At 45.8% G+C, this 25,507-nt stretch overlaps 2 protein-coding genes across 4 annotated transcripts; one reads left to right on the plus strand and one right to left on the minus strand.

Annotated features, from left to right (window-relative positions):
• Positions 1-988: 988 nt before the first annotated feature.
• On the minus strand, positions 989-21,905 carry LOC119058974 (zinc finger protein 771-like). Of its 3 annotated transcripts, XM_037158488.2 has the most exons (5): positions 21,596-21,905; positions 13,450-13,797; positions 13,151-13,241; positions 12,654-12,800; positions 989-2,337 (listed from the first exon to the last, which is right to left on the minus strand). In XM_037158488.2, the coding sequence occupies exons 4-5, from the start codon at positions 12,789-12,791 to the stop codon at positions 1,441-1,443; spliced, it is 1,035 nt and encodes a 344-aa protein (XP_037014383.1). In that variant the 5' UTR covers positions 12,792-12,800; positions 13,151-13,241; positions 13,450-13,797; positions 21,596-21,905; the 3' UTR covers positions 989-1,440. The 3 variants fall into 3 exon arrangements, with proteins under 3 accessions (XP_037014383.1, XP_037014389.1, XP_037014376.1); XM_037158494.2 differs by lacking the exons at positions 13,151-13,241; positions 13,450-13,797; positions 21,596-21,905 and adding an exon at positions 13,058-13,134; XM_037158481.2 differs by lacking the exons at positions 13,151-13,241; positions 13,450-13,797; positions 21,596-21,905 and adding an exon at positions 13,019-13,121.
• Positions 21,906-21,975: 70 nt separating this feature from the next.
• Positions 21,976-24,137, plus strand: LOC128628333 (selenide, water dikinase 2-like). The gene has a single exon (XM_053671479.1). The coding sequence runs from the start codon at positions 22,114-22,116 to the stop codon at positions 23,464-23,466; it is 1,353 nt and encodes a 450-aa protein (XP_053527454.1). The 5' UTR covers positions 21,976-22,113; the 3' UTR covers positions 23,467-24,137.
• The last annotated feature ends 1,370 nt before the right edge of the window (positions 24,138-25,507 follow it).

Consider the following 25,507-nt stretch of genomic DNA (forward strand, 5'->3'; position numbering starts at 1 on the left):
CTGCTTGAGCTTTCTGTTCCCAAATCCACCCTGCTTCTCCCTACCAGTGAGAGCAGGAGCCTTATCCTTTCATTCCCTCCCCTTGGTCAGTTATCTCCTGTGCCCCCCATACAATCAAAGGAAGCTTCTCTTCCTTTCCATTAGCCTTCCCACCAACACAAAAACTGAGTCTCCTCCCCAAGACAAAACCAATAAAATTACCCCGGCTTCACAGCCAAGCCTCTTGAAAAGGGTTGTCTACATCCAGCCACTTTGCTTCCTTATTCTCCCATTGATACCCTAACACATTCAAGGCTGGCTTTTATCCCTACCCTTCCACTGAAACGGCTCCCCACTTAATGCAAACCTACAAACAGCAGGCACCAAAGCGGAATCTGACTATGCTAACTGTTTTCTGTGAAACTTTCCTCGATTTTCCAAACGTGACTGTTCTGGGTATCTTTCTACCTGTGGCTGTTCAGATTTTCCCTAGCTGCCCTCTTCTGAATGAGGTGTCATGCACTCCAGCCCTGATATCTGAAACTGTTATTTCCAGTCATCTCCCTGACCCCTTCACATTTACCTCACCTTCAGTATGTCAGGACTGGGTATAAAACAGTTGTTGCCATTTCTGTCTTACTCATCTTGGACCATCCCAGTGACACTGTGGACATCTAAGAAATGAGGTCAGCTTCATCCTCCTCCCCAAAATTCTAGCTTAGTATGTCCCCTACATCTCTTCGGTCTCATGCCTCAAGGCTTCTTTGCTGCTTTGGATTCTTTCACCCTCTCAGGAGACTGACCACTAAGATCCCTAGTGGCCAATCTGCTAACGTTGCTTTTGGGGGATCTGTACAAGATCTAACAAGAGTAGTGTGCAGTTTCAGATGCTCTATATATTTCCCTGACCCTATCTCAGGCAGCCTTCAAGAGCAGCTTAAGCTTGTACACACTGAGCTGCACAATGCTCACTGGCCGTTCACCAAAACGCTGTGGAATACAACATGTGTTTGATCACAAATGTGGTGTATTCATAGAATTTTCCAGATGTGACGTTAAGGACATACCCAGGGAGGGATTATGGGATGACCACACACACACCCCAGTGCCAGCAATGCCTTTTGGTCTTGTAGCCACACTTGGTTTTGTAACAATTGACTTTAGTCTTTGAAGCCTTCCACAGGTCCAACTTTGGTCCTCTCCCCATCTACGTCATTAATAAGTAGATGGTGAGGACGTAATACTTTATTTAGTTACACAGGCTGAAAATTTATACTGAGGAGGACTGGGCATGGTTTCCAGAGTTCCACTAGGGGATTCACCATGTGTCCCAAGTCCAGCCTGCCCGCCATCACACCCTTTCCTAGACCAGAGACCTGGAGTCATTGCCCAAGATAATTCAGACCCTGGGGCACAGGTCCCTGACCCCTCCCTAGCCAGCCACACCCCATAGCAATAAGCTCAGCTACCCTCGCATTCTGGGCAGCGCTCAGAGGCAGTGCTGGCTGTAGCTCCAGAGGGTAGCTTGAAGTCTCGCCCACAGCCAGCGCAGATGTAGAGACGGCGCCGCATGTGCGCACGACGGTGGCGGATGAAGTGGGAACTGAGGCGAAAACGCTGGCCACACTCGCCACACGGGTAGGGCCGCTCGCCAGTGTGTGTGCGGGCATGCTCCGCCAGGTTGGAGCGGTGCCCAAAACGGCGGCCACACACCGCACAACGGTGCGGCTTCTCTCCAGTGTGCACACGCCGGTGCTTGGCCAACGCCGAGCTCTGCGCAAAGCGCGTACCGCAGTCAGCGCATGCGTAAGGCCGCTCGCCTGTGTGTGTGCGTCGGTGGCGCGCCAGGCACGAACTGCCGCCAAAGGCGCGTCCACAGTCTGGGCAGGCATAGGGCTTCTCGCCCGTGTGCACGCGTAGGTGCTGTGCGTAGTTGGAGCTCTGCGCGAAGCGGCGACCACAGTGAGTGCATAAATAAGGCTTCTCGCCAGTGTGGCGCCTTCGGTGCTGCTGCAGATTGGAGGCAGCCGAGAAGCGCTTGTCGCACTCGGGGCACTTGTAGGGCCGCTCGCCGGTGTGTGTGCGTATGTGTTTGGTCAGCGCCGACTTCTGCGAGAAGCGCTGGCCACACTCGGTGCACGTGAAAGGCCGCTCCCCAGTGTGTGTGCGGCCATGTTTGGTCAGTGCTGACTTCTGCGAGAATCCCCGGCCACACTCGGTGCATGCGAAGGGTCGCTCACCCGTGTGCGTGCGCGAATGCTTCGCTAACGTGGAGCGCCGTGCAAAAGCACGGCCACAGTCTGGACATGTGTGCGGTCGCCCCGGATCAGCAGATGGTGCTGGTGCCTGACTTGATACCTAGGGAGAAAGGGAGGACATGTGACTCCTGAGCCATGGGCCTGAGAGCTAGGGACCTACAAGCTGTAATCATTGTTTGCCATATGTAAAACAGGAAAGCAAGGATGCCAGCCTCATAGGATGGCAGTGTGCATTACATTACGTACAAAGTTTTAGAAACAAAAACGCAGCCAAAACATAGAAAATTGAACTGTATGGAAGTCCGACAACAGTGAACCATTCAGCCAGACGGGTAAGAGGGATGGAGTCAGCCGCAGAGTGGGACTGGGCAGGAAAAAGCGGTGGACCGACCCAGGAGCACAGGTGGCGGTTGGCGAATAACAGGCATGGGGTAGCAATGGGCGGACCCAGTGAGGGCGCAGGGCAGGTGGCTGGCCGTAGTCATACGTTCCCGCGCAGATAAACCAAGCGAAGAGCAAGCAGTGAGACAGACCGCTCAAGCTAGGGCCCCAAAGACGGGAATTAGAGCCTGAAAGCACCGATGGGAAAGAGTTTTGGGGTCAAGGTGCTGGGAGAGTTCCTTGGAGAGACCCACAGGGTCCTGCAAGGTACACAACCCGACACACCTGGGAACCAGCACCAGAAGGGCCCAATTTGCTTATGGGAAGCAGCAGACAGGACAGAAATCTGAGAGAGCGGAACAAATGCCACTGCCCCTCTCTGACTCTGTCCCCACATACAACATCACAACCTAGTGACCTGGGTGGCCCTGCCCTGGTGAACACCTAAGACTCCACCCCTCATTCGTAACAGGTGCGAACAGACCAAAACATTATGGCTCAAGAACAGCTCAGAGCCCCAGAACCAATCATTCTAAGCAACCAAAGATAGCCAAACTTTCAGATGCACATTTCGAAGCACTGGTGATCAGGATGCTCACAGAACTGGTTGATCTTGGTCGCAAGTTAGATGGAAAAATAAAGGCTACACTAAGTGAAATGAAGGGAAATGCACAGGAAGGCAATAGTGATGGAAAGGAAACTGGGACTCAAATCAAGGGAGTGAATCAGAAGGAAGAAAAAAACAACCAAACAGAAAAATATGAAGAAACAAGAATACAAAAAAATGAGGAGAGGCTTAGGAACCTCCAGGACATCTTTAAACATTCCAACATCCGAAATTATAGGGGTACCAGAAGGGGAAGAGGAACAGCCACAGGTAGAACACTTATTTGAACAAATAATAAAAGAGAACTCCCCCAATCTGGCAAAGGAAATAGACTTCCAGGAAGCTCAGAGAGTTCCAGAGATATTGGACCCAAGAAGGAACACACCAAGGCACATCATCATTACATTAGGCAAGATTAAAATGAAGGAGAGAATCCTAGAAGCAGGAAGAGATAAGAGGCCAGTCATCTACAAAGGAGTTCCCATCAGACTGTGAGCAGATTTCTCAAAAGAGAACTTACAGGCAAGAAGGGGCTGGAAAGAAGTATTCCAAGTCAAGAAATCCAAAGACCTACAACCAAGATTGCTCTATCCAGCAAAGCTTTCATTTAGAATAGAAGGGCAGATAAAGTGCTTCCCAGATAAGGTCAAATTCAAGGAGTTCATCATCACCAAGCCCTTATTACAGGAAATGTTAAAGGGACTTATCTAAGAAAAAGAAGATAAAAAATATGAACAGTGGAAGGACAAAAAACTCACAGTTATTAAGAACCACACCTAAAACAAAAGCAAACTAACAGGACAGCTAGATCGGGAGCAGAAACATAGAAATGAAGATCACATGGAAGGTTAGCAGCAGGAGAGTGGGAGGAGGAGAAGGTACAGAGAATAACTAGCATAGATGGTAGGTGGAAAATAGACAGGGGGAGGGCAAGAACAGTATGGGAAATGTAGAATCTAAAGAACTTGTGACACATGGACATAAACTAAAGGCGATGGAATGGTGGGGGAGGGGGTGTGCAGGGTGGAGGGGAATGAAAGGGGGAATAGGACAACTAATGGCACAACCAATAAAATATATTTAGAAAAACATTAGCATAAAAAATAATGATAATTACATACTGCATTAATGCACATGTCACAATGTTCAGCGTCATTCTGGCTATTCTTTATGAATTCAACAAACACTTATTAAGGGCATACAATGTGCCAGACTCTGTTCTAGGCACTGGGGATTCAGTATTAAATTTTTTAATTCCTGCTTTTGGAAAGAATGGATAAGGAGTGCTGGTGTTACCGGGATGCTACAAATTTAATAGGATTAAGAAACTACTGGTGTAACATGAGCAAAGATGTAAAGGAGGTGAGAAAGCAGGCTAGAGAGGGAACAGCCAGACCCTGAGGTAGGAGTTTTGCAAGTTCCAGGGAGAGCAAGAGAAAGTGCCTAGGGCAGAATGCATGAGGGGGGAGAGTAACCCATGGGGTACTCCTGGAGGGGATCTCTTAGCTTAAGCCCTTGCGATATGAATGAGATGCAGAACCATTAGAGGAGATGTTAGAAGGTTTTGAGTAGGGACATGACCAGATCAGACTCATTTCAAAAGCCTCCATCAAGTTGCTGGGGTTGCAGAAGACAAGAGGGCAGAGGCAGGAGGCTACTGGACTGCAGTGTCTGGCAAGAGAATACAGTGACTCAGGTCCAGGTGACAGGTGAGAAGTGAAGGTGGTGGGAAGTGGTCTGCTTCTGAATACATTTTTGCCATTTGAGAAAACACTTGATAAATAGATTAGACATGACACATAAAGAAAAAGGAGTCAGAATTACTCCAAGGATTTGAATTTGGCAACTAGCAGGATGGCTGGGGAAGAACAAGTTGACAGGTGAGACCTGCTTCAGATCACATCTGCAATTCTTGATACATCTGCAACTCAGGAGATAGTCCTAGACCAGACATGTTAATTGGGAAGCCATCAGCCCAGAGATGGTTTTTAAAGCCTTAAGACTGAATGAGGTACTCAGGAAGCAACTATCATTTTTAAGCTGTGAAGAAGGCAAGGGTAAAAATCCAAATACAATTCTGAGGCCTGAACTGAAAACAAGCCATGTTCATTAAGACTGGGCTTGTGAAGATAAAATCAGAAAATGTCTTGTAAATGGTAGGTGAAGGGAAAACGTATTTACACTATTAACACTGATCATGTTAACATTTTACATTAACAGTAGAAGGAAGAGGAATTTTGAGGGCATACGGTTCCCTCCTTAGAAAAGAGAAGGCTCATCCCTGCAAAAGTGATGCTGAGTTGTCTTCTGTGGGCCAAGCAATTAGATACATTATTTCATGAATGAATAAATACTCCGCACATATGAAGGAAAAGACAATGTCAGCTTCTCCCATAGTTATCACATTATTATTTTATAGATGAGGAAACAAGTTAATAGAGGCTAAATGACAGCTAAGGAGCAGTTAACACCTTTTTGTTTTTCTTAAGTTGTAGTGAGTACAAATTCAAGGTCTTAAAAATGCTGTGTAAGAACGCAGTCACTTTTTGGTAGCCAACCCGGACATTGGAACACAAGGCAGTTTGGAAAATTAGTGACCAGCCAAGGCAACTCTAACAGTAAATATGGTGTTAACAGCGATCCCAACATTACAGTGTAAAGCTTCAACAATGCTATTTTATATACATTATTGTATTATATCTTCCTGTCACACCCTGAGTCAGGTGTTATCTTTGATAATAGAGAAAACTGAGGTGTGTCCTGACTGGTGTAGCTCAGTGGATTGAGTGTGGACTGCAAACTCAGGGCTTACCAGTTTGATTCCCAGTCAGGGCACAGGCCTGGGTTGTGGGCCAGGTCCCCAGTGGGGGCCATGTGAGAGGCAACCACACACTGATGTTTCTCTCCCTCTCTTTCTTCCTCCCTTCCCTTCTCTAAAAGTAAATAACTAAAAATCTTTAAAATAACAATTACAACTACCATTTATTGAGCAGTCTATGTGCCAGGGACTATGCTAGTGCTTTTCACCCATGTTCCATTTTAAACTCTCACAACCCTTTGGGTAAGGTATCATTAGCTCCACTTTATAAATAAGGAAATAGGCTCAAAAGTAAAGCAGCCCTCACCCACGGCCCTATAGCTAATCAACGGCAGAAGCAGGGTCTGAACTGGAAGTCCATCACTGTCAGAACAGCTGTTCTCTTAGCCATGATGCAATTCTGTCTCACAAGTTAGAGGTCACCTGTGCACCTTACCTCTCTCCGCTGGACGTTTTCAGAACACCGCTTCTTTTTAGCACCAAGTATAAAACGTGGCGCCTGTCCTCCATCCCCTTGCTCCGGGAAGTGTGGTCCACAGACCAGCCCTATTGGCATCACTGGGCACTTGTTAGAATCTCATGTCCCACCCCAGGCCTGATGAGTCAAAATCTTCACTCTGACGAGATTCCCAGGTGATTTCTAAGCATGTTAACAGTAAGATACTATCTAGAAGAGAGCGGAGAAACTCCTGGAGGAAGCAGGTGGAAAGGTGAAGAGGGGTTTACAGGCTGAAAGACCTCATGTGCGAAGTCTGAGCCTGGGCCCAGAAACCCTGCTCAGCCACAGTTCTCCAGCCGTTTGAAGCTGGGGCAAGGGAAGGGGGTTGGGTGATGAAGCCAGTACATGAGTCCCATGGTGTAGATTTTGAATGCCAGGCTTAGGAGCCAGGACTTTATCCTGAGGGGAACAGAAAACCACAGGTTTAAGGAGAGGGAGAGTGGGGACAGAAAGAGAGGATTGGATGTGCAGAGAGCCCTTTAAGGAAATCTCTGTATTCATTAAAGAGACTGGCTTTTGACAGACAGTGAGAGAATGCTTCAGCCCCTGCGTGGACCACAATTAAGGCCTGTCCCGGACAGTGACTGGCCTTAGGACTGGGTGACAGCTAAGAGTTATAGGATGTCAGCACTGGAAGAGGCTTTCAAGATCGCCATTTTCATAGAAACTGGGATTCAGTTTACAGTTCCAATTTCCCACCCTTTGCTCCCCTCCCCCCAGGTTCTCCCCTCCCCCCACCTCACTCCCTCTGGCAGTCCATGTCCATGGGTCATGCACATATGTTTTGGGATTCAGGGAGACCACACCACGAGTTGAGTTATCTTGTGGGCACAGTGCAGTGCTAAATGTTTATGGGGTGTGTGTGAGCATTGCTCATTTCCACCCTCTTCCTCCAAATACAGTCACCCAGATGATACTTAGACTGGCTTTCAAACATCTGACTTTCATCATCTCATTTTACAGACGAGAAAGCACAGGCAAAGCTGATCAACGGTGTAGTCAGAATTTGAACCAATGCTTTTAACTGCTCCCTGTACCATGTACAGTGTGTCCCCACTTACAGCGCATGACCCTCCACCTTCCCATCCTTAGCTCCAGCCAGTCCAGTCAAGGTGCCCAAATATCCCCTGCTTTCTGTCTTGCCTCCACTGCTGTCACTACCTTAGAGCAGCCTACCAGCCTTTTATGACCTGTTCTTCCCACAACAGACAATACATCTTCTAAACAGAAAATCTAAGTCTTTCTTCTGATTTGAGGCTTCGGATAACACGCCACAATCTCACACAACGTGTTAGTTCCTATGCTGGCTTTCAATGCCTTTAACTCTCGGGCCCCATCTCCTCTGAGCCTTTGCTTTAGTTGCTCCCTCCTCCCGGGATGCCCCTCCTTCTGCCTCTGTTTGAGGAATCTGCACTAAGCTTTCTCTGTAAAGCCTGCCCCAGTGCCTTGAGTTGGTTGCCCTCGATCCTGTCTGGGCCTCTGTGTTGGTTTCCCCTTTCACCCCCAGCCCCAGGATTCAGCCTAAAAGGCCTTTGGTAAAAAGGAGTTGAGCCCTGGCTGGTGTAGCTCAGTGGATTGAGCACGGACTGCATACCAAAGGGTCATTGGTTCAATTCCCAGACAGGGCACATGCCTGAGTTGCGGGCCAGGTCCCCAGTGAGGGGCATGTGAGAGACAACCATACAATGATGTTTCTATCCCTCTCTTTCTCACTCCCTACCCCCATCTCTAAAGAAAGAAGGAAAATCTAAAAAAAAAAAAAAGTAGCTGAAAAATTTACTGAAGGATGACCTAGACCCAAGTCCTCAACTTTAGTGAGAATGGATAATAGCAGCAAATATTTACAGTGTTGATCATGTGTCATACCCAGTTCTAACTCTTTACATGTATTAACCCATTTAATCCTCAGAAACTGAAGAAGTATGAGCTGTTACGGTTTTGCTTTTACAAATGAAGAAAGTGAGGCATGTAGAGGTAACAGACTTGCCCAAGTCATATAACTCGTAAGTGATGGAGATGGAAGTCCACCTTAAGTTCTGGAGTGTCCTTTTTTTTTAAGATTTTATTTATTCATTTTTAGATGAATAAATACCCACACCCGTTAGGGGGCAGCAGAACTTTTGTTCCCTGGAAACTGGCTGCTGTGCAGGAAGAAATCTAAGCCTGCTCCCCCAGAAACCTGGTTCAGCCAGAGTTCTCCAGCTATAAGTAGTGTTGGGCTGGCTGAGGCTGGGAGTTCTGTAGGGTTCTTGGAATTGGTGAGAGTTCAGGTCTTGAATGGGGAAATCTAACTAATATTCTGATATTAAAACTCCTCTCTTTCAATTTTTTAAAAAACTCCATCACCCTTAGGCTAAAACCCAAATACCCTACCTGACCTGCCAAATACCCTAACCTCATCCATGCTACAGCATGGCTGAGCCACTTGCATTCACTTCTCCCAGTGCCTCCTCATGCTTGCTGAGCCACTTAAAGGCCCATTTCTTTAGCCTGAAGTAGTCACTCACTTCACCCCTCACTCTCGCTGGTCTCACATAAGCCATCTCTTTACTAATTTTGAGAGCTGGAGCCAGCCACCCAACTGTCTGGTTTCCTGGGCTTCAGTCTCCTCACCTGTGTAATGGAACAAATACTACCTACATTATAGAATTGAGGTGCTTAAAACAGTGTCTGGAGGAGACTTCTAGTCAAGATGGTGGTGCAGGTAAACATGGTTCGCCTCCTCGCCCAAACACAACAAAATTACAACTAACCTATAAAATAACCATCATCCAGAACCATCAGAAATCGACCTGAATGGAAGTTCTCCAAATACAGAATCAAAGAAACCACATCAAGACTGGTAGGAGGAGCAGAGACAAGGGAGGGGCTGGTCCCGCACCCACATGTAGGAGATAAAAATCAGGAGGAATTTCTCAGGAGGGAGGAGTCCCAACCGCACACCAGGACACCCAACCCAGGATTCCACTCAGGGAAAGAAATCTCCATATCTCCTGGCTGTAAAAACCAGCAGGGATTGAGGTGTGGAAAACAGAAACTTTTGGAGTCCCAGACAATTCCTCTTAAAGGGCCTGCATAAAGAGTTACTTGAGCTCACTTCATCTGAGCTCCACCGAGCAACAGTAGGTTGAAAGGCATCAGACACATGGGGGAAAAACTGAATTGTTCAGCACCCCCACAGAGCCTGCAGGTGGGGGCTATATCTGACATCAGTCAATCTGGTTCACACTGTTTGCCCCACCCTGGTGATTCCCTGTAGCCTGTACCCACCCAATTTTGGGCCCACCTAAGCTGTACAGTGGCTTTTCACAAACGGCTTCTCTTGCACCAGGCTTCAGATTATCCTAAATTCTCTCAAGCAACATCTAGCTTTGGGAGCCCTGTATATCTTGCTAAATCGTCCCGGTGCCAGCACTAGCAGCAGTCAGGCTTGGTTCACAGCTTGGTCTTGTATGGGCATCCCCAAGCCCAGCACAAGTAGCTTCCATCTGCAGATCACTTTGTAGCTTATGGTGTGTGACCCCAGAGAGAACACAGGTGATGGCTGTCCCTGGACGTACCAATAGCAATCAAGGATCAACTACAAGAGGAGGGTGTACACAGCCCACCCAGGGAGCACGCCTTGAGTACCCAGCTTGGACAATAGGAGAAGCTGAGCCACTGAACCCTACAGGACACCTACTACATTAGGCTACTCTATTAAACAACTCTACCTAATACACAGAAACAAACACAGGGAGGCTGCCAAAATGAGGAGACAAAAAACATGGTCCAGATGAAAGAAGACGGAGACGAGCAATCCACTAGATGCAGAGATCAAAACACTGATTATGAGGATGCTGAATGAACTTAGTGAGAACCTCAACAACATAAAAAAAGATCCAGTCAGAAATGAAGGATACACTAATTGAAATAAAGAACAATTTACCAACAATCAACAGTAGAGTGGATGAAGCTAAGAAGAAAATCAGTGATTTGGGTTATAAGGAAGCAAAAAACTACCAATCAGAACAGACTCCAAAAAAAGAATCCAAAAAAATGAAGATACTATAACAAGCCTCTGGGACAACTTTAAGCATACCGACATTTGCATCATGGGCATGCTGGAAGAAGAGAAAGAATGAGAAATTGGAAATATATTTGAAAAAATGATGACAGAAAACTTCCTAACTTGGTGAAGAAAACACATACAAGTCCAGGAAGCACAGACAATCTCAAACAAGATTAACCCAAAGAGGCCCACCCCAAGACACATCATAATTAAAATGCCAAAGGCTAAATACAAAGAGAGAATCCTAAAAGCAGTAAGAAAAAAGCAGTTAGTTACCCACAAGGGAGCTCCCATAAGGCTGCCAGCAAATTTCTCAAAAGAAACTTTACAGGTTGCCCTGACCAGCACGGCTCAGTTGGTTGAGCTTTATCCTGCAAAGTGAAAGGTCACCAGTTTGATGTCTGGTCAAGGCACATGCCTAGGTTGCAGGCCTGTTGCCCAGTTGGGGAAGGTGCAAGAGGCAACCACTGTTTCACACACCAAAAATTTTCTCCCTCTCTTACTCTCTCCTTTCCCCTCTCTCTAAAAATAAATAAATAAAATCTTTAAATAAAGAAAAAAAGAAACCTTGCAAACTAGAAGGCATTGGCAAGAAATATTCAAAGTCATGAAAAGCAAGGACCTACAACCAAGATTACTCTACCCAGCAAAGCTACCATTTAGAATCAAAGGGCAGATAAAGAGCTTCCCAGACAAGAAATAGCCAAAGGAGTTCATCATCACCAAACCAGTATCACATGAAATGTTAAAGGGTCTTCTTCAAGAAGATCAAAAATATGAACGATAAAATGGCAATAAATACACATTTATCAACAATTGAGCCTCAAAAACAAACAAGTAGAACAGAAACAATCATAGATACAGAAAATGTTCTGATGGTTGCTAGATGGGAGTGGGTCAGGGAGATGGGCGACAAAACGAAGAAATTAAGAAGTACAAATTGCGTCCTGGCTGGTATGGCTCTGTGGATTCAGTGCCAGCCTGGGAACTGAAAGGTCAAGGGTTTGATTCCCAGTCACGGCACATGACTGGGCTGTGGTCCAGGTTCCTAGTTGGGAACATGCCAGAAGCAAACAATGGATGTTTCTCTGGCACATCAATGTTTGTCTCCCTTGCTCCCTCCCCTCCCTCTAAAATAAATAAATAAAATATAAAAAAAAAATTCTTTAAAATACTAAAAATAAAAATTATTGTATTTCCCTGGCTGATGTAGCTCAGTGGATTGAGCACTGGCCTGCAAACCAAAGGGTTACTGGTTTGATTCCCTCTCAGGGCACATGTCTGGGTTGCTGGCCAGGTCCCCAGCAGGGGGCACATGAGAGACAACCACACATTGGTGTTTCTCTCCCTCTCTCTAAAAATTAATTTAAAAATCTTTAAAAAATAAAAATTGTTAAAAAAAATACAAATTGCTAGTTCCAGAATATCATGGGGACATAAGTACAGCATAGGAAATAGTGTAGCCAAAAAACATATGTGCATGACCCATGGACATGGACTGCCAGAGGGAGTGCAGTGGGGGGAGGGGAGAACCTGGGGGGAGGGGAGCAAAGGGTGGAAAATTGGAACTGTAAACTGTAATAGCATAAACAATAAAATACAATTTTAAAAAACATGGGAAAGATTATTTTCAAAAAGCAGTGGAGAATAGTAAATGACACTGTACCAAGAGTCAGAGGTTACCTTTGCCTAACCTGGCCCATCCCCCCACCCAGTCAGCAATAAGTTCCCAGCTCTGGGGTTCCATCCTGGTGCCTGCACTCATCACACAAAACTGTAGCTGCATGGTTACTTAGCAGTCTACCCTACTACACACTTCAGGCTCCACGGGGAACGAAGGATAACATTTACTCTCCATCACCCAGCACAGAGTTTGGCACAGTAGGTGTGACATGTTTGACGTCAGCATGGGAAGTGGGGGCACAAGGATGGGTTATCAACCCTCAGATCCTAAACCTGAGATTCATGGAGAAGTAGGGACAGGACCCGGCTTCTGTAGCATGGAGACTGGAACCGAACCAGGTTAGGGGAAACGGGGCCCCAGAGTGTGGGACACATACCTCCTTGCTGTCCACGGGGATCTTGAGTTTCACCACCTCATACTTCTCCTCACCCTCATCCTCCTCACCCTTCACCAGCAGCACCATCTCCTCTTGCATCTCTTCCTTCTCCTCCACCGTCTGTGGTTCGCCAGGCATCTTGGTGTCCTGGGGAGGGCAGCTGAGTCAGAAGCTCAGGACCCGCCTCCCACCATAGCCCTGGCCCAGGCAAAGTGGTGTAGTAGCCCTGACTTCTCTAGCTCGATCCTCTTCTCTGGGTCTGGTCCTCTCCCCCTTCCACCCCAGCTCGACCCTAGGCACAAGCACTTCCCAGGGACCAGCTCTGAAGACACTCGTTCACCCCACTCATCTCTGTATTTTGGAACCTGAGCAGTTCGAATCTCCAATCCCAAGGAACCGCCAACCTCCCTGCGCTGAGTCACTCCCTGACGGCCGAGAGCTGCGGGTACCCGCTGAAGGCGGGATCAGGGCGGAGAGCCTGAAGAGCGCGTACTCACCAGCTAGGGGTTCCGTGCTCGCGCAGCCCAAAGCCACAGTCCCAATGGTTGGCCACTCGGTAGAACGGCGGTTCCGGGGGCGGGTCAGGGCCTAGGGGCGGCCGGTCATTGGTCAGAAAACCTAATCCCGCCCCTAGAGGAGGGATCCAGAGGACCCAGGAGTCCCTGCCACACTGTCCCTGGAGGGTGGAAAGCTCAGACCTGCGTGTTCCGCTCTGTCCTTATTCATAGGACCCCCCCCACGCCCCCGGCTGTACAACCCCAACTTTCAAGGTCCTCGCAGTCCGCTTGGAACCCACCTTCAAGGATTGCGTCTCTCGTGGCCGGCTCGAGTGTCTCAGCTGCAGCCAGGCACATCGGCTCCGCCCAAACTAGGCCACGTGTACTCCAGCCCTGGCCTAGGCCTCTGGGTGTGCCCCGCTGGAGGACGAGCCCTGTTGCCTCCTCCTCACTTCTTCCCTTTCCTCTTCTTCCTTCTTTGCCATCTTTTCTCCTTTTTGCGCGTCGCTTCTTCGGTTTCCTTGTCTCATGAATATCTTGATCTTTGAATATATACTTACCAAATCAACAGCCACAAAAAGCTACCGCCGTCACGTCTTGTTGTGGGCCTATTTGCCAGTGTTAGGCAAAGCGTTCGGCATTCACATCTGTTTCATTTTAAATGTATTGGGGTAAAATATCACTACCCAAAGGCTAGTTGCCTTCCCGGACCCTATATACGACCACGTTCATCCTCATACTCCTCCCGCCCCTTCCAATCTGTTGTCTGTATCTGAGTTTGGCGATCTCTTATGATCTGCACAAAGGCGGCTCCATTTTACAGATGGACTAATTGAAGTTCTGGGAATTAACTAATTTGCCTAAATTATATAGCATCCCTGACAATCCAGTAGCCTGAGTGGAAAATCGGTAGCTCACAGTCCAAATCCAGACCACGGAAGTATCTTATTTGACCCTCAGGATGTTTTTACATTTAAAAAACAGCTTAAAAAAAAAAGATGCTTTACACGTTTTTATTTCCAACATTCCAAAATTGGGATATTTCATGTAAAAACTGTATTTCCCATTTCCCTTGGGAAAAAAATCTAATTCTCCCATTTTATGAATGGGATAGCTAAGAATCACATGATGAAAGAAAAGAGAAATAACATTCAGTAAATGCTTAAAATCCCTACCTTGCCTCTACAACTCCTCTGTGGGGATCAGTAATAGTATCTCCCTTTGACAATTGAGGAAACTAAAGCTTGGAGACAGACTTTAAGTCATTTGTTCTAAGTCATATAGCTGTAACAGACTCCAAGGCTGGCGTTCTCTCTATTGCATTAAGCTCTCTCTCACAAATGAGGTTACCTGTGGGATTTTGGTAGCAGAGCTGGGACTCAAATCCAAGCCTCAATCCTCAGATCTGGGACATAATTTGAATGTTGGGATTAAATGTGGACAAACTTGTGTTCTTCCCCAGAGCTGGCGAGAGGTGGCCAGTGCCAGGATACTCAACACTCAGGATCCCCAAAGCCACTTTGATTGCGTTCATTCTTTCATCAAGTATTTATTGAGCCCTACTAAGTGCCTGGCCCCATTCTAGGTACTGGAGATGCAGTAATGAATAAAACAGACAAAAACCTTGACTATTATGGCCATTCTAAGGGTATAAAAAATGTCGACTGTAGCCCTGGCCATATGGCTCAGTGTGGTAGAGCATGGCCCCCACACTGAAAAGGTTGCTGTTGCGGCAGGTTTGGTCCCCAGTCAGGCTGGGAATGGGAGGCAGCCCATCGATGTTTCCACTGATGTTTCTCTCCCTTCCTTTCGCTTTAAAATCAATAAACATGTCCTCGGGTGAGGATGAAAAACATCCAAAAATGTAAAAAATAAAGATAATTTCAGATACTGATAGGTGCAAGAAGGAAATAGAGCAAGATGATGCACTACTAGGGAGTGGTTTGATTGGGGGCTTCTTTAATGTGGGCAGGGGCTGCATCTCTGAGGAAATGATAATTGAGATGCTTTCAATGATGAGAAAACATTAGCCACTTGTAACTCCAGAGGACGTGTGTAGTTCTAAACAGAACTACAGAGGCCTTAAGGTAAGAAGAAGCTTGGCATATTTGAGAAAAAGAAAGAAGGCTTGTTGGGGGGGGGGGGATGTAGTGTGTGAGGTGGAAGAGAGGTAGGTGGGGACCAAGTTCTGGCTGGAACCCCACCTCTAACAAAAGGCAAGGCTTGCTTGGCCTGATTAGAGTGAGTGAGGACACCCAGCTGAGAGCAGGAAGAGTATTCCACTGTGGAAGGACTTGGAAGCAGACTTTTTGAAAAGGAGGACAATGACTCCATGCATTTGTTTTACAAACATGTACAAATATCTACCTAGAATTAGAGATAGTTCCTGTTTTTGATAATCTTAATCTAGTAAAGGAGATTGTGATAAAAATACATATGGGTATATATACATAAGTTTTATATATACATGCAAAGGAAACCACAGGTGTTCTGACAGACTAGTGGGGAAACTGAGTAACTCCCCTGAAGGGAGTAGATATTTGGTACAGCCCTCACTGAGAAGATAAACGTGCTGTGGGAGTTTGCCAGATTGATGAGGACATAGCAGCTTGTGAGGTTATGAAGTTTTGTAGAGGCACAGCACAGTCCAAGGACATTTCACTAAAGTATGGAATGTAATTTCCATAGCCCAGCAGAAGTAATTCCACTGACTGTGGATGGTGGGGCACATGAATGTCTCACGAGATGGACAGCAATTTGAATAGTTTGCCTATAACATCATATTGTGTGCTTCAGGGTGATATTGTTATGGTACAGAACTACATGCTTATGACTTTGTAATAAAAGATTTGGTGTAGAATACCAGCTCATGAAAAGGGGGTGTTATTTTTGCAGGATCCTGTGTTTAATGAGACCTGTTGTGTGCCAGGCCCCTTTCAGGACTGGGAAGTTGAAGTTGAATTAGGAAAAAGCTGTCTTACTCATTACTGTGCACTTCACTATTTGCCTTCAGCCTCACTAGAACTTCAGTTCTTGAATCCCCAGGGCCTTGGTGCATACTCTTCATTCTACTTAGAACACTCCGCCTCCCATCCCATCCCCCTCCTCCTTTCTTGCTTATTCCAAGTCACTCTTTACCGCTTCTTTGGAGAGGCCTTTGGATCATGTAGGATTCTCTCCTGCATCTATGCCTCCTGCATAGTCCTTACCACACTTGAAATGACTTCTTCAGTGTCACTCTTCTGCGTAGAAACTGAGGACAGACTTTGTCTTACTCATCCTTCTACCTCCAGTAACCAGCACTCACTGGGTAATGCTGTTGAGTGACTAAGTATCCTCAAGGAACTCTTGATGGTTAAGTGCTCAGATGAAGGGGATTCCAAACCAGGATGAGATTCAGGGAAGGCTTCTGGGAGGCGGTAATGCTCCAGGTGTTTTGACTGGAGAGGTTAATCAAATAGTGTGTGTGGGAGGGAGCATTCACTTAAAGAAACCAGCATTTCAGAGGCACAAGGCTGAAACCACACTAGGCAAAGGGTTTGAATGCCAACTAAGGAGTTTTCATTTTACAGAAACTGGCATAGGCTAGTGTGGCTCGGTAGTCTGAGCATTGGCCTGCAAGCTAGAGGGTCAAAAAGTCACCTGATGGATTCCCAGTCAGGGCGCATGCCTCACACATGAATGTTTTTCTCTCTTTCTCCCAGCCCTTTTCCTCTCTCTAAAAATAAATAAATATTTTTAATATTACTTATTTATTTTTAGAGAGAGGAGAAGGGAGGGAGAAAGAGATGGAGAGAAACATCAATGTGTGGTTGCCTCTCATGTGCCCCCCCACTGGGGACCTGGCCACAACCCAGGCATGTGCCCTGATTGGGAATCAAACCAGTGACCCTTTGGTTCACAACCTGTGCCCAATCCACTGAGCCACACCAGCCAGGGCTAAATAAATAAAATCTTTTAAAACAGGTGAAGATATGGCAGGGTTTTTAATTGGGGGAGTGACATAGTCAGATGTAATTTTGCAAAGTTCACCGCAGGCCCACTTCAAGGCCAATATGGTAAGGAGGGGAGACAAGGAGAACAAACCAGCAGAGAGGATGTTCCAAGGCCCCAAAGGGTCTCCATTTAGGCCCGGGATGTTTGTGCCAAAGCCTCAAAGAATCCCAGGCCTGAATGCAAAACTTACGGTTTTGAGTGTGTATAACAACTTGGCAGGGGGTGAAGGACCAGTAGGGACCACACCATAACAAGCCTTTATTGGTTCCAGGGGAAGCCTGGCCAAAGGTCAAGATCTCGCCAGAGAGCATCTGTCCAGGTACCATTCCCACAGGCAGATTAGCTGAGATGCCCAACCAGAGAAGTTGCAAAGAAGTCTTGTACTTTATTTCTAGGTGGGTGAACTGCCCTATTCTTTTTTTCCCCTGGCCAGTCATACCAGTTCCTCTCATCCCTTCCTGCCTATTGGTGCCCTCCTTGGAAAAAACTAGGAATTCAAGTTTTGCCACTAATGATACATGGGTCACTGATAAATGTAATTGCCCTTTCCAGGGGATAAAGAGGTATCCCCTTTGCCTTCTCTTAGCTATGTGCAACCAAGTGACCTGTTTCTTGACAAATGCAAAAGGTTTCCTCGTAGACAGAGCATCATTTTCGGGGCCTTTGTACCTATACCCGAGCAGTTGGCCACATTTCTCCCTTACTTGTGTTGAACTTTATGTAAATGGAATCTTAGTTTATGTATTATTCTGTAACTTGCTTCTTACTACCAACATTTTTATATTATCCATATTGATTCTTAGAGCTTTAATTCATTTTCACAAATAGTTTATTTATGTATCCCTGTAATATTCTTTCTTTTAAGGAAGACAAATGAATTTATTGTTATAAAAATTCCTACCCTTTGGAACAGCATGGATGGAACTAGAAAGCGTCATGCTAAGCAAAATAAGCCAGGCGGTGAAAGACAAATACCATATGATCTCACCTTTAACAGGAATCTAATCAACAAAATAAACAAACAAGCAAAATATAACCAAAGACACTGAAATTGAGAATGGGCGGACAGTAGCCAGAGGGAAGAGGGGAGGGAATTTCAGGGGAGAAGGGTGAAGGGTTTGCAGGAACAAGTATTAAGGACACATGGACAATAACGAGGTGGGTGGGAACAAGAGGGAGGGAGGGAGGGCTGGCGGGGGGAGGTCTGGGATGGGGGTAAAAGGCAGAAAACTGTACTTGAACAATTAAAATAAATAAATTTTTCCAAGATGTTTTAAGTTTTATGAATTTAAATTCCAGTTCCTACCTATACCCACCTTAACAGTACTGAGTGATAATAGGTTCTACCATTTAACTTGAGTTTACCATCAGCCAAGAACTATGTTAGGTGCTTTACATGCATTTTTTTAATTGAATTTTCATAACATGCCTATCTGGTATGTATTATCTTTAGGTGACAGGACTCTTTTATAGGCAAAAGAAACTCCTGTTTCTGGAGATTAGATAATTTACCCTAGGTCAACTCACCCAAGCCATGATTGCAACTCAGTCTAATTCTAAAGTTCAAGTTCTTCCAATTCACTCCATGCTTTAATACTGTGTTGTGCACTAATAAAAGCCAAGGGTGATGATGTATTGGGTTGGCCAAAAACTTTGTTTGATTTTTTTCGTAAGATGGCTCTAGTCACACTTAGTTGTCTTTAACTTCATTTGAAACAATTTTGTTAGATTGTATTGTGACAGCTGTCATATCAGTATGCATTAAAAAAAATCATTAAAACTGGTGAATTTTTGTGTAGCCATTTTAATATTGAAGATGGAAGAAAATATGCAACATTTTCAGCATATTACGCTTTATTATTTCAAGAAAGGTAAAAATGTGACTGAAACACAATAAAAGATGGGTGCGGTGTATGGAGAAGGTGCTGTGACTGATGGAACATGTCTGTAGCACAGGAGCTCCAAACCCAAACCTGGGAGCTGCTTCAGTGTTCATGATATTCTGGAAAAAACCCATCTGGTGGACTGCTGTGGACATGCTGTTTATTACTCACATCACAGGGAGGTGCACCAACGGCAGCAGGTCAGGAGAGACCTCATCTCCTCTAGTCTGAAGATCGCTGTAAGGGGTCCCAGACAAAGGAGGCACATGTCCTATGCGTGACTCTAAACTACATTACCTCAGTGTGTGAAAGGTCAAGAAGCAGGCACAGGACAAAAAGCTGCTCCCAAAAGGAGATTAAGGAGGGAGTTACAATCCATTCCCCAAACAATACACATTCCTTCTGGCCAGTGGCCATCTGGTCCACCCTCAGCCATGGGAGGGTGAGGGCCATGTCCACTGACCACACTGTTAAAAGTGGTTTGTGAAGTTTTGTGCTGGAGATTTCTCACTGGACAATGCTTCATGGTCAGATAGATCAGTTGAAGTTGATAGCAATCAAATTGAGACATTAATTGAGAACAAGCAACATTATACCGTGTGTTGTATACCGCTAGCCAACATACTCAAAATATCCAAGTCAATAAAGTTACTGGTGAAAATGAAAAATGTGTCTTCCATTTTATGAAAAAATTATTTGGACTTTTTGGCCAACCCAATACTATAGGGTCTATAACTACCTCCTGTATTTTTAATTATGTCAAAATACAAATGGCACGTACCCTGGCTAGTGTGGCTCAGTGGGTTGAGGGCTGACCTGAGAACCAAAGGGTCGCCAGTTGGATTTGGTCAGGGCACATGCCTGGGTCACTCACTGGTCAGGCCCCTGGCTGGGGGCATGGGAGATGAAATTCTTTTTCATTTTATTTTATTTTTTGTGGTGGTGGTGGTGGTGAGAGGCAATTCCATTAATGGTTTTCTCCACCCCCCCAAAAAAAAGTCTGAAAAAATGCAGATGACATGAAATTTACCATCTTAACCATTTTTAACTATACAGCTCAGTAGTGTTAAGAACATTCCCATTGTTGTGCAATCCATCTCCAGTGCTCTTACATTCTTGTACCTGTGCCACAGGTACCTGTACCTGTACACACCTGTGCCAGCTGTCCTCTAGGGTATGTCCTATAAGTCGAATTGCTGAGGCATTACACTCATGGGTGGAATGCACAGCTTTATCAGTTAAAGCCAAACTCTTTTCCAAGATGGCTGCACCAATTTATACTCCTTTAAGCAGTTCCTTTTTAAAAAAGGTGTGTAACATCTTCGAATGTTTTTAAATGTTCTTATTCAAGTTCCAGATGTTAAAGGAACCAAAAGGCAATACAATTAAAAATCTCTCATCCCCTAACCACCTCATTCTGTTTCCAGAGGCAATCAATATTACCAGGTTCTGGTGATTACCCTTCCAGAAATAGACTAAAGCATATAGTTCCACTTTTACAACAAATAGTATCATTGTATACATACTGTTCTGAAGCTTGCTTATTTCTTTTAACACACACCATAGGCAGTATAACCTGGTGGTCTCTGGGACAGACTGGATACATAATGAATATACTGCTTCACAATAAACTGTCTGTAACCTTCAATAGATGATTTTATCACTCAGTGTCTTATATACCTTATTTGTAAGGAATGGAAAGAATCCTAACTCAAAAGGTTTTAGAGAATTAAATTAGTTAATATATGTAAAGCTTTTAGAACTGTGCCTATTAGAACTGTAACTGTTATCAATATAACTCCATCAATGTTTTCTGATTCTGTTTTACAATTGCTTGTTAGCGTGTTATATCAATGTATCATAATGTTTTAATCCTAATGGATAAACATTTAAGTTGTCTCCAGTATGTCGTTATTACAAACAGCAAAGTAATAACTAATATATCACTTTCCACTCACATCTGTAGGATAAAGTCCTAGAATTGGAACCGCTGCATCAAATGTATTAAATACCGTTGTAACATTTACTAAGATTTTATTTATATATATATTTTAGAAGGGAAGGGAGAAAGAGGGTGAGAAACATGAATTAGCAAGAAATACATTGATTGGTTGCCTTCGCCACAGCACCAAAAGGGGACCTGGGCCACAACCCTGGCATGTGCCCTGACCTTTGGATTTGCAGGCTGGCACTCAATCCACTGAGCAACATGAACCATTAAGGGCAAAATGTCCTTATAATTTTAATAGATTATATCCTTCATGGATATATCTATGTTCATATATATATATATATATATATATATATTAACTTAAAGAGATACGGAAACTTCAGAACAGAAGACACCTAGGTAAGCTACTTTGTTGCCCCAATGAGTAAGCTGATGCCAGGAGAGGGAAAGTAACTTACATACTTAATGCTGGGAACAGCACCAGAATTTATGAAGGTGTCCAGGGTCCTAAAATTCATTAAAGCCCTTTTAAACATTTCATTATTTTGATGTTGCAGTTTGCTTATCTAATTTCTTATTGCTCTTTCCGATTTTTTCCACTGGCTATTTTCTTACCCCAATTGATCATGCGCGCTGTCAAGTGACCTTTGGACAACTCTGGCCGGCTAGAGGTTTGGCAAGCTTATCCATCTTCCCTCGTCTTACAAAAGGCAGTACTTGGTAAACAGCCTCTAGGGGAGCCGAGCTTCGTCAGCCACCTCCACCCCTCAAAGGGCCATCAACTCACAACACCTGGAGCAAACCAAAGCACTTGCTCTGTAATCTACGGGAGACCAAATTTCGCAAGTCGGTGGGTGATTTTGTGACACGTTAAGTCTTTTAGACCAAAGGAAACCCGCCCCTCCGTGGCAAAGCCGTTATTGGATGAAACGGCTGTCAATCACCAGGGAATCGCTAGGAGTGGCTGTCGGTTGCTCACGCTGGAAGGCCAGGACGGCGGGGCGTGCCTTGAGTTCCTCCGCGCGAAGCGCGCGGGCTACAGTCTCTGCGGTAATATCTGACTGTACTCCGTCCCAAGTGGAGTAGAAAATAAAGGGACGTCTCCTCTTCTCCCTCCCTGCCCGGCAGGCGCAATGGCAGAAACCTCAGCGACGGGTGCCGGCGGGGAGGCCGTGGCGGCGGCGGCGGCGGCCGCGGCAGGCTCCGCGGGAGCCTCGTCTTGGGGCCGCGGCTTCTCGAGCTACCGCGCCTTCGATCCCCAGGCGTTGGGCCTCAGCCCGAGCTGGCGGCTGACCGGCTTCTCCGGCATGAAGGGCTGAGGCTGCAAGGTCCCCCAGGAGACGCTGCTCAAACTCCTGGCGGGACTGACGCGGCCGGACGTGCGGGCCCCGCTGGGCCGGGGACTGGTCGGAGGCCAGGAAGAGGCGGCCCAGGAGGCCGGCCTGCGGGTCATGGCGGAATGCAGCCCAAGTTTTCCAACCCTGGGCATTGGCATGGACTCCTGCGTCATACCCCTGAGGCACGGAGGCCTGTCACTGGTGCAAACCACGGACTTCTTTTACCCTTTGGTGGAAGACCCCTACATGATGGGACGCATAGCTTGTGCCAATGTGCTGAGTGACCTCTATGCCATGGGCATTACTGAATGTGACAACATGTTGATGTTACTCAGCGTCAGCCAGAATATGACTGAGGAGGAACGTGAAAAGATAACCCCGCTCATGATCAGAGGCTTTCGGGATGCTGCGGAGGAAGGAGGGACTGCAGTGACTGGTGGACAAACTGTGGTAAACCCTTGGATTATCGTGGGTGGGGTTGCCACTGTGGTGTGTCAGCCAAATGAATTCATCATGCCTGACAGCGCAGTTGTTGGGGATGTGCTGGTGTTAACCAAACCCTTAGGCACCCAAGTTGCTGTCAATGCCCACCAATGGCTGGACAATCCTGAAAGATGGAATAAGATAAAGATGGTGGTCTCCAAAGAAGAGGTAGAGCTGGCCTATCAGGAAGCCATGTTCAACATGGCTACCCTAAACAGAACTGCTGCCGGGTTAATGCACACATTTAATGCCCATGCTGCCACGGATATCACGGGCTTTGGTATTCTGGGACACTCTCAGAACCTTGCAAGACAACAGAGAAATGAGGTTTCTTTTGTCATTCATAATCTGCCAATCATTGCCAAGATGGCTGCCATCAGCAAGGCCAGTGGGCGCTTTGGGCTCCTTCAAGGAACCTCAGCAGAAACTTCTGGGGGATTGCTGATTTGCCTGCCGAGGGAACAGGCTGCTCGCTTTTGTTCCGAAATCAAATCTTCCAAGTATGGGGAGGGTCACCAAGCATGGATCGTCGGAATTGTGGAAAAGGGAAACCGGACGGCCCGGATCATTGACAAGCCTCGAGTCATTGAGGTCCTACCTCGTGGGACCACTGCTGCGGCTCTTGCCCACGACAATTCCAGTGCCTCTGCTGAGCCTAGCTTGTGAGATGGAGTAGCAGAAGCCGTTTGGACCTTGGAGCCTTTGCACACAATCCCAGATGAGTCTCAAGAGTTGATTTTAGGAACAAATTTCCAAAGGCGGCTGCCCACATACCAGTTCCACAGTTGCCCTTTCTAGGTGATTTCAATCAGCCCATCACAAACTGCACATTCCAAGGCCAAAAGTAACATTTTGGACTTCGGTGGGGAGGTTTGTTCAATTTCTGCTTGGAAGACGAGCAGAAAAACCAGTTTCCTCTTTCCAAGAGCAAAATGAGGTTATTCCAGTTTGAGGGAAACGCCAGGGGGGAAAAACTCCGAAGCAAATGAATCTGGATTAATAGGGTTGATAAATTTAAATTGTTGAGAAAGATCTTATAATGCAGCGTCAGATTCTTTATTAGACTTTTCTGAAATACTTACTGTCTTTTTCCTGCTCCGGACAAGAATTGAGCACCTTGTCCAGTGACTGGGAAAGGAGGCCCTGCAACCACTGACTTGGTCTCTGTTAATGAAGTCTCTCCCTCTAAACCCCTTTAAGGACTGGGAGAGGCAGAGCTAGCCCCAGAGCCCAGGCCTTGGTAGTCACTGAGATGTTAAACTTTGTGCTGAAAAGTCCTGGTGATTTAGTCAATAACATGATTTCTAGTGTAATAAATAAAAAGGACTTGGTTGAAAATTCTCGTGGCTAATGTTTGGATCCTTGGAATTCTGAATCTTTTAAAGTCTGATAAAAACGAGTCAACTGATACATTTAGAGTCTGGCAAAGTAGAGAGTTTTCCCGTTTCCCCAGTCCTGGACCAGGGGATGTAACACCCAGATTTAGGTTTGCATCTTCCCCTGAGTTGACAGCAAAGGACTCAACAGCATAAGAAACCCCAGGGACTAGAAGGTGGGAGAGGAAATAGCAAAAGTGTCAGTAGTTCTTGGAAAAGGAGAAGAGGCGGAAGAGGGGTAAGTGACTTAGCAGGAGAGAAGAAGCCAAAGTGTAAATGCCTTCAGAGTTGGGGAATACTAACAGGAAGTGAGGAGATATGCCCCAGAGGTACTAAGGGAGTTGGGATCAAAGGTGGGGGTAAAAACACACTCCTTGAAAGTTTATACAGGGTAATTAGATCTTTGAAGTTCTCAAACTTCTCCCCCATTCAAACATCGAGAAGACTGTTCCTCACCTTGGCAGATAAAGGGAGGTTTATTCTCAGGAAAAATGTGAATAAAAAAAAAAATACTGCAAAATCAGGGCTACTAGGCACAGCAGAAGACAGGGGGCCTGACCCAAAACAGAATAAAACCTGGAAAATGAGGCCCCGAACCCCTTTCTCAGCTATTAAAAACACTGCAGGAAGCTTCTACCAATACTCCTGGACAAAATGAATGTGCCCCCCAGCAAAAGGCCTATAAATAGAAACATTTGAGGAGCCCCCAGTCAAAATCCTTGTGTATGGAAACCTCCCAGTCGAAAAGCTTCACTCCAGCACATTCTTTTTAATGTCTAATTCTTAAAAATGAGCAGTTATCTGAGGCAAGCCTCCAACTTGAAGGAAGACAAAGCTAAAAAAAAAAAAAAGAAAAATTCAGGAAAGGGACAATATAGGGAATGGGAGGGGGAAAAGAAGGCAAACATGAAAGAAGATAAAGTATTCACAAAAAGATAAGAACAAAGCCCTTACAATACAAAAGATAGCTTAAGATTTTAAAATTCAGCAGAAGACATAGAAGATAAAGCTGAGGAAATTGACCAGAAAGTAGAACCAAAAGAAAGATACACAGCCCTGGCTGGTGTGGCTCAGTGGATTGAGCTCAGGACAGTGAGGCAGAGGGTCGCTGGTTCGATTCCCAGTCAGGGCACAAGCCTGGGTTGCAAGCCAGGTTCCCCCATGTAGGGAGGGCAAGAGGCAACCACACACTGATATTTCTCTCTCTCTCTTTCTCCCTCCCCCTGTCTCTAAAAATAAATAAATAAAACCTTTTTTTAAAAAAGATATACAATAGGAGAAGAAATATGAAAATCAGAGGTGAGCCCAGATGTTCAACATCTAAGAGGCAT

Source organism: Artibeus jamaicensis, unplaced genomic scaffold (assembly GCF_021234435.1).
Source record: "Artibeus jamaicensis isolate MK-2021 breed Jamaican fruit bat unplaced genomic scaffold, CSHL_Jam_final contig_700, whole genome shotgun sequence".
Taxonomy (NCBI): Eukaryota; Metazoa; Chordata; class Mammalia; order Chiroptera; family Phyllostomidae; genus Artibeus; species Artibeus jamaicensis.

Bases quoted from the DNA above. Each gene is read 5' to 3' on its own strand.
- LOC119058974 (XM_037158488.2), bottom strand. From the start codon at position 12,791: ATGCCTGGCGAACCACAGACGGTGGAGGAGAAGGAAGAGATGCAAGAG. The intron at 2,338-12,653 runs GTATGTGTCCCA...CTTTCTCCCTAG, and splicing joins TCCCCGTGGACAGCAAGGAG to GTATCAAGTCAGGCACCAGC.